Raw genomic sequence first — 8,735 nt, forward strand, 5'->3', positions numbered from 1 at the left:
GGTACAGATCCATAACTTCTCAAGGACCCCTGGGGGTCCCTGGACCCCAGTTTAAGAGCCACTGGCTCGTGGTAAGTCTATATTGCATTGTTAAAACATTGGCAGATAATAATCCAATGTAGACTTACCATGAGCGACGTGGTTGTAAAACAATGCTATTCGCTTGTGTAGAAGCCACCTCTGCACTATGCAATCAATCTAGTTTCAAGAAAAACGTTTCATTCGCGATGTAATGGAGAAATACTTCACTACCCACTGTGTAGCAAGGACATCTGTGGAAGATTACCATGGAAATGTTACTCCCTCCGCAAATGTCATGTGAGTTTCTGCTACCCATGTCATGGCAAATCATTTTAAATTCTACAACAACATTTTACAATACTATAATACTATAATGATCAGAAGTTAAGACGCAAGCTAAACGATTGTTTGATTGGAAGCATTTGAAAGGTATGCACAATGGTTTATGGCATGAGTAGTTCCTTCACTCCTGAAATATGTACACATTTTCCAATTATTTTTATTAAGAAATCAAATATTTTATGATCAGGATTCATCATGCATTTTCTATTCAATGCCAATACCAAAAAAGAAAAGCTGTCACGTCCTCCAAGTGTCACGTCCGGGGGACCACCAGGGCTCCAGATGGAACCTTTCAGGTCTGTAACTGACATTTCACTGTCAGAGTTAAATAACACTAGATATTGGGGTCCTAGAGATAAAAACACATTGTATCAAACTGGGGTCCTTGAAATCTAAAGAGAATCATTGCATGAGACCATCATGACATTCTGCCACCACCCACATGATGGCACTGCATCCTTGCTTATCTGATTATTATTGCACCTATAGGAAACATGTTTAGTCACCCTGATTAAGGCTGTGTGCTGCAACGTATAGGTGCATAATAGTTTATTTGATTTTATTCTTGCCAATTTAGCCATACAATAAAATACTTTTTAATTTTCCACAACAATGCCTAGGTCTTCCCTTTTTTGACAGGAATGTTAGACACTAATGTTAGTAATTCAAGTAGATATAGCTATAGGGTAAGATGAGACAGCCAACAGTTTTTGTGTGAGAAATGTGTGTTTTGTGACTGAGAACATCAGAGACAACATAAGCCAACATCAAGATTTAAGAGACTTTGTCATTTGCACAAATGCATTGGAATTCTCCCAGAGCCAGTATTTAAAAGCATCAGAGATTATATTGAATATAACCTAAAAAGATTTAGTAAAATGAGTAACTGCTAAAAACTATCTATCTATCTAAATTATCTACTTATCTATCTATGCATTCCACAAATCTCTGTGTGTATGTGAGTGTGCATTTATGTCCGTCACATATCTCGAGAACGTTTAACCCACTGTTTCTCAACGTCCGGTCCCGGGCCGACCAGGGGTCCAAATGGACCCTTATGGGTCTGTAACTCCGAGACTGTACAACTGGAACCCCTTTTTCATTTTTATTTTTACCCCAATCTATACTGTAAAAGTCTTAAGTGTCATTCTCAGAGTTACAGTCCCATAAGGGTCCATTTTTGGACCCCCTGGTGGGCCCTGGACCCAATGATGAGAATCATTGCTTTAACCAGTCAACATCAAACCTGGTGTGTATTTTGCTGACGACCCATGAGAAGTGCCATGTTGAATGTGAAGTCGGTCAGACTGGCATGCAGCAATGTTGTAGTCAATTTTGGCGTCAGACAGAGCATGACGTGTCTGTCCTCACCCAAATGTGCCCAAATATGAAGATGACTGGCAATATAGTTTATGACTTCACCGTTTACTGCCATTACTTGGGTCAGCTGGCCCAGATAATGCCAAATTCAGGGCACTCATGGATGGAATGCAAGGTCGCCGGCATAAATTAGTGTTGTTAACCATGCATGTTTATGGTTTGAGTTGTGTGTATCATCAGACCATAGAGTTTCTGGTCAATTTATATAATGTCTGAGATTTATATAAAGATTGATAGAGTAGTGAGCACCAGCAGGTGTCCTTGCCGCTCAATCGAGTGAACAAGACAACTTATCTGAGTTTAACACACCGTTTACAGTGTACAATCAGTAAAAGGATGGAGGACCAGAGCTCTCAACCCTGGTCAATCAACAAGGATTATCATGTTCTCAATGAGGTGATAGGTAGCGGTGCCACAGCCATGGTCCAGGCAGCATACTGTGAGCCCAGAAAGGAGAAGGTGGCCACCAAGCGTATCAACCTGGAAACGTGTCAGACCAGCATTGATGAGCTTTCGAAAGAGAGCCAAGCGACAAGGCAGTGTCACCATCGAAACTCTGTCCCTTACGATACCTCCTTTGTGGTGAAGGATGAATCCTGGTTAGTGATGAAGATGAAGCTACTCGGCCGTGGCTCTGTCCTGGACCTCATCAGGCACACCATCTCGCACGGTGAACACAAGAAAGGCGTCTTGGACGAGACCTGCATTGCCACCATCCTCGGAAAAGTGTTGGAGGGACTGGAATACCTGCATAAAAACGGGCAGATTCACAGGGATCTGAAGGCCGAAAATATTCTTCTTGGTGGCGATGGCTCGGTGCGAATTGCAGACTTTGGTGTGAGTGCCTCCTTAGCAGCTGAAGGCGACATTACCGGGAACAAAGTGCGGAAGATGTTTGTCGGTAGCCCGTTCTGGATGGCCCCAGAGGTCATGGAGCAGATACGGGGCTACGACTTCAAAGCCGACATCTGGAGTTTCGGTATAACAGCCATTGAACTCGCCACTGGAGCCGCACCGTATCACCAATACCCACCCATGAAGGTGCTGATGCTGACCCTGCAGAACGACCCTCCTTGCCTGGAGACCGGCATCACAGACAAAGAGATGGTGACGAAATACAGCAAGTTCTTCAGGGAGATGATCTCGCAGTGTTTACAGAAAGACCCAGACAAAAGGCCTACTGCTGCTGAATTGATGAAGCACGAATTCTTCGCAAAAGCCAAGAACAACGAGAACTTCGAGAAGCTTCTTAAGAAGCGACCGACAATGTCGGGTTGTGTGTCTGGGTCCAGCAAGACGGGGGACAGAGAATGGGAGTGGAGTGACAAGGAGAGTGAGGGTGGAAAGGCCACAGACAAGGAGAGTGAGGGGGGAAAGGCCACGGTGTCAGCTCCGCGGTCACCCAGTGTGGTGAAGTACGGACCACAGAACTTGGAGAATTTCCAGCCCGTAGTTGTTCAGCCATCTGCTCCAGCCCAAGAGAGCCCGGTGTCTGCTGGCCAGACGGGTGGAGAGGCTACACCACAGGCCCCTGCCTCTGCTCAGCCCGGGAGTCCCTCACGCGGACCGGCTGCACGATCAAGCACCAGTGTCCCCATTAGCCTGGTGCTGACGCTGGGGAATCACACGATCAAGTATATTTTAAAATATCTTTCCATTTTAATTTAGAATGTCCTTTTCTGATAAGCAGCGAGACATATATGCTTTAATTATTCTGATTGATATTAGGACACATTTGCACGACTGTAAAGACTAAACGGAACCGGGAAGGAGGGTTCACATCCACTTTATCCTCTGATCGCTTTCAGAACTTCTGTTGCTCCAGACTGTATGACAGGAGAATTTGCAAAATGTGGGAGGCAACAGTCTGGCCCGCGAGACTATGCATTGGTTAACACACTAGGTGCTTGACGTCTGGTCCAGGAGACCAACAGGGGTCCAAATGGACCCTTGCTGGTCCGTAATCCTGAGACTTTACAAATGGAACGTTTATTTGTAGATCCATTTGTACACTCAGAGGTAAATGAACACTGAGGATTTTACTCTGTAGATTGGGGTTAGTTTAGTTGAGTGATTCTCATCCTTTCTACTTTCAAGGACACCGTTTGATATGTAGACTTTTAACCAACTCCAAAAAACGTGACCATATCACCCCCATTTTAACTGCTCTTCACTGGTTGCCCGTTAATTTTAGAATTGATTTTAAGATTTTACTTATGACCTTCAAAGCTGTGAATGGACGTTATATTTCTGACATGCTGGAACCCTACAAGCCTGTACGCAGCCTCAGATCCGCAGATAAGGGCCTCCTGGGGACCCCCACACCCCAGCTCATCAAAAAAGGGTGGCAGGGCTTTTGCAGTCAGGGCCCCTAAGCTCTGCAACGCCCTATCTGTTGACCTAAGACGTGCAAAATCAGTGTCATCTTTTAAAACTGAAAACCCATCTCTATGCTAAGGCCTTTTCTAAAATGTACCTGCCACTTTTGTTTTATTTGAGTATATCTGTATGGGTTTAATGTACATTTTTGTGCCACTTGTTTTATTGTCTGATCGTCTGTAGTTTCTCCATTTTATCCCGCTCTGTAAAGCACTAATAGTTTTACTGTTATCGTCTTACCTTTTAACGTCATGGATCTGAAAGAGGCTAGTCGTTTGTCTGTCCATCGGTCTGTCTGTACGGAGCTAATCTCCCAAACCGCCGGACCGATAAACACCACATTTCTTGTCAATAGATTAACCCACTCATTTGTTTTCAAATGCATTCTATACTTTTTTTTTGTTTAATTATTTAAACTAGAAGTTATTATGAACTGGGGGCTCAGATTGTCCAAATCTGGACTGAATGGGGACAGGTTTCCCTGTTACACATTTTTAAGTTTAAGTTTAAAATGGGGGGAAAAAAATTGTACCATACAGACGTCATCTTGAATGAGATTCAAAACAGACAAGAAGCCCAACATTATGTCTCCATTATGACCACGGTTACATATTATTTTCACTATTATTGATACTTTTTTTTTCTTTCTGGAAAATCTTTGAATTTCTTTTTGAAAATGTATGTGTATAATGCATTGAAGAGGAACTTTACTTTGGTATTTGTACTTTTATGAATACTTGTTTGGGGTCATTTTAACATCTACTCAGGCTTTCAACATCTGACAGTTTTTAAGTTGCTTGATGATTAATTGAAAACACCCGTCCTTGGTTCTGGTGACTGATATTGGCCTTCTAATGCGTGAGGGGGCGTGTTTTTCCAATTACTTTTTTAATTAATTTTTTTATTGTAAAAAAAAAATTAAATGAATAAAAGGTTGTAATAATAAAACAAAACCCACCCGTGGGCCCCAGCCCACTGCTTAGGAATCGCTGGCCCTGTGCCAGACAATCTCAGATGTCATAGTGATGATGTCAGATAGTAATTTAATGTTTCATGTTTCATGTGTATATGCTCTCAGAGTTACAGACATGTAAGGGTCCATTATGGTTCCTAACTATCAGTCATTCATCTGGGACACCAGCCCCTGGGGGTCCCGGGACCCCACATTGAGAACCGGTGGAATACACTGATGGGTGGTTCGGTGTATCGGCAGGAAGCCTATATCCTGTTTCTGTAGCGTGAGGCAGCTTGATGTACAAGCTGGGCATGAAGCTATAGTATGTTGCAGGGAATAGGCTCTATGCACAGCAGCCATATTGGGAATGAATTGGGCCCCTTCCTTATGTACTTCCTTCACAGGTACTACCATGGGACACTCTAACCACGAGGCCACTGAGTCCGGCGGAGGCAGAGACAACATGTTGCTACGTGCTACGCCAAAACTGAGTGACGTAACCATTCAACACCATACCCTATATAACCGGTGCCTCATCAACGGGGAGTGAGTTAGAGAAAGAGATTGAGCCGTAGGTGTAGTGATAACGTGAGAGAGGCACACAGATACGTTAGACAGTATCGGGACCGGCTGGAAAGCGAGAGTAGGCCGGCCATTCGCATACAGAAAGACACGGGGGAGTGGCACGGAGAGTGACACAGAGAGAGTGACGGGGAACACAGAGTGACGCGAGACGGATCGATGGCTCTCCCGAGCCATGTCCTAATCGAACACAAAACACGGCGGCGGGAACAGCAGGCCCGTGACCAGCAGGAGGCAGACGAGCACGTTTACGAACTACGAAAACATGATTTATTCAACTGTAAACAAGCGGAGTGGACCTCCGCTAAGTGCTTTAACCGGAGCATGTCGTCGTACAATCACGAGAAGCTGACGGAGGAGAAGAGGAAGAATCTGGAGAAGCGCAGGGCTCGCCTCAGGGCCGTACTCCAGGAGACACAGGACCAGCTAGACTCGGAGCTCTCGGCTCGGCGGAACATATTCAAACGGCTGGAGCGACAGCGGCTGCACGAGCACTGGAAGAAAAAGTACCCGGAGTTGCAAAAGGTCGACGACGGTTGCCAATGGCAAGAGCAGATGCTTGAAGCAATAGCCTACGAGGAGAGGAAACGCAAAGAAATGGAGGACGAGAGAAAGCAGAAAGAGTGCGTGGAACGAATGAAGGAGGAGGAGGAGAGAATGAAAACACAGGAATGGATGAAAACGGAGAAGGTCCGGAAGCAGATGGAAGAACTGAAGCAGGAGGCCGACCGTCTGAAGAAAGGACAAGAAGCCCTGCTGGCCCAGCAGTGGCGGATGGAGGACATGGAGGAGGAGAGGCGAAAGGTGGAGGAGAGAAGGAAGAAGTCAGAGATGGGGCACTTCTTGGGAGGCCAGTACCACGCTCAGCAGAAGAGCAGAACGCAGCAGGTGCAGGAGGAGCTCGAGGTCGACCGCGAGATCGTGGCCACTCTGCTGGAATGGGAGCGAGAGGACAGCCGGGTCGACAGCGCGCAAAGGGAGAAGGCCATGGCCGACGCCACCTGGATGCAACGCATGATCGGGGACCAGCTAGAGAGCGCGAGAAAGGCGCAGCCGGCTATTCAGTACCGGGAGCAAGCGCAACACGTGTGGGAGAAACAGGAGGACAAGTACGAGAAGGACAGGCAAACCAGGGATCGACTCATGCGCGAGCTTTTCACGGGGAGAAAGCAGTGGTTAAAGGTGAAGTTGGAGCACAACCACAAGGCGAAAGAGGAGGCGCTGAGGAGGCAAGAGGAACTGAACTGGCAGCTGGAGAGGGACAATCAGACAGACTACAGTAACTTCCAAGTGGCAAGTCAGACTACGATAGAGGCAGAGAGAAAACAGGCAGAGGGACAAAGAGAACTGAGAGAACAGAGACAGAGAGAGGCAGAAAAGAAGAACAGAGAGGCGTTGGAGAGAGACAGAAAGACACCAAATGTACATGTACCAGTACCAGTAGAAAAGTGTGTGACGTGCGCTGATCATGCACACGTAACCCAGAAGCCTAAGAAGTCCGCTTTGGAGAGGCCAGTCTGGTTCTTTGGTATTTAATGCCGTAGTGTGGGAGCAGTGGCCAGACCTACAAGAGGCATTATCAACATGACCAGAAGTACACTGGATCGAGAGGATATTTCGACATTATGGTTGAGGGATCCTGTATGAAATGAACTGGGCGAGCCTGGTACTGAGGCTGTCGATTGGAGATGGAACATCTATGGCCTCGATTTCATCACTGGATTCGGCGACAAAGGGGCCAACCAGTGCGTACAGGCTGTAAGACTAGGGGCCAGGGGCCAGGCCACCATTGGTCTGACTTATCCCCCCCAGCACTACCTCTGGTGCCCTAGTAGCACTTCAGAACAAAGCTACAAAGATTAGGGGTCGAAATGGGACACCAACTGCTCCACAAACAAGACTTTATTCATTCTGTTTGAAGCCGAAATATAGCTTTAATATCCCAAAGCTGCACTTTAAAGTTAAACATATTCATGAAATACTATAAATATGTATGTTTAATGAAAATAAATTAGAGTAAATATATAAATTAAAATAGACATACAAGACAAACATAAATGCAGAATGTGCAATATGTGTTCTTTCATTGTTATTTCATTGGCCAGATAAAATATTTGTGTTTTGGCAGTTCGGTTTGTCAAACAAAGTTCACTTCAGTGTTGAACTCGCTCTAGTATTAATACGTGTTATTTTGGACTTCTTGCTTGAGGAAATCCACTACTGGATTGATCCTTGTTTTTTTTGTTTTTGTTTTTTGGAACATGTCATAATTACCTCTGACTAAATGTCTTCAACTCTAAATCATACTGATTTGTGCTGTGCTCTATACTGTAGGTCGTCCCTGACGAGTGCTCCAGCGGCATCACCGAGAATGAATCCTGCCGCCTAGAAACTATGAACTAGGTGAACTATCCCTTTAAAGATATTTCCCTCAAAACCATTAACGTAATACTGCCTTTTAGAATTTAGATTTTTTGTTAGTTTTTTTTTGTTCGTGAGCCAGATAGAGATGGTCAAGGGGCCGGATCCGGCCCTCAGCCCGTATGTTCGCCATGTGTGCTTTAGATAATGGACCCCCATTTGATGCAATTCTTTAAATCTCTCAGACCGCAATCTACACTACAAATATTCAGTGTGAATTTAATTCTGAGAATGTACAAATGGAATGGGTCCATTTAGTTTCTGTGTACACTCTATTACAGACCCGTAAGGGTCCCTTTGGACCCCTGGTGGTCACCGAACTTGACGTTGAGAATCACTGCCCTAGGCTCCCCTGAAAACGAATTACCGATAAAATGTGTTTTTCTTTTTTGTTTGTTTCCAAATTCAAGATTAAAGAGCAATGTCTGTGTTGTCTCTGCCAGCCAGAAGGCAAGTGGGGGAGATTATGTTTTGACCCCTGTGTCTGTTTGTCTTCTGTCCGGGGTTACTATTCTCGAGGCAGAACACCAAATCTATCAGCCTATCAGCCCCAGCTTTCTTGTACACTCTGCCAGTAGGCTAAGGAAGTAACTCACCACTAATTTTTTTCTTTCATGTTTTACATTTTGTGATTAAATATTTAACCACGTAAGCC

The 8,735-nt window shown here is 45.1% G+C and overlaps 2 protein-coding genes across 2 annotated transcripts; both read left to right on the plus strand.

The window, feature by feature from the left end:
• Window positions 1-2,079: 2,079 nt before the first annotated feature.
• Window positions 2,080-5,773, plus strand: LOC311062815 (serine/threonine-protein kinase OSR1-like; the record flags this gene model as incomplete). The annotated part of the gene is made up of 2 exons (XM_084082034.1): window positions 2,080-3,377; window positions 5,692-5,773. The coding sequence occupies 2 exons, from the start codon at window positions 2,080-2,082 to the stop codon at window positions 5,771-5,773; spliced, it is 1,380 nt and encodes a 459-aa protein (XP_083938160.1).
• Window positions 5,774-5,818: 45 nt separating this feature from the next.
• On the plus strand, window positions 5,819-8,062 carry LOC311062816 (trichoplein keratin filament-binding protein-like; the record flags this gene model as incomplete). Its single annotated transcript, XM_084082035.1, has 2 exons — window positions 5,819-6,952; window positions 7,994-8,062. 2 exons carry the CDS (start codon window positions 5,819-5,821, stop codon window positions 8,060-8,062), a joined length of 1,203 nt encoding a protein of 400 aa, XP_083938161.1.
• Window positions 8,063-8,735: the final 673 nt, after the last annotated feature.

This window comes from Gymnoscopelus microlampas (genome assembly GCF_963454915.1).
Source record: "Gymnoscopelus microlampas genome assembly, chromosome: 16".
Classification (NCBI taxonomy): domain Eukaryota; kingdom Metazoa; phylum Chordata; class Actinopteri; order Myctophiformes; family Myctophidae; genus Gymnoscopelus; species Gymnoscopelus microlampas.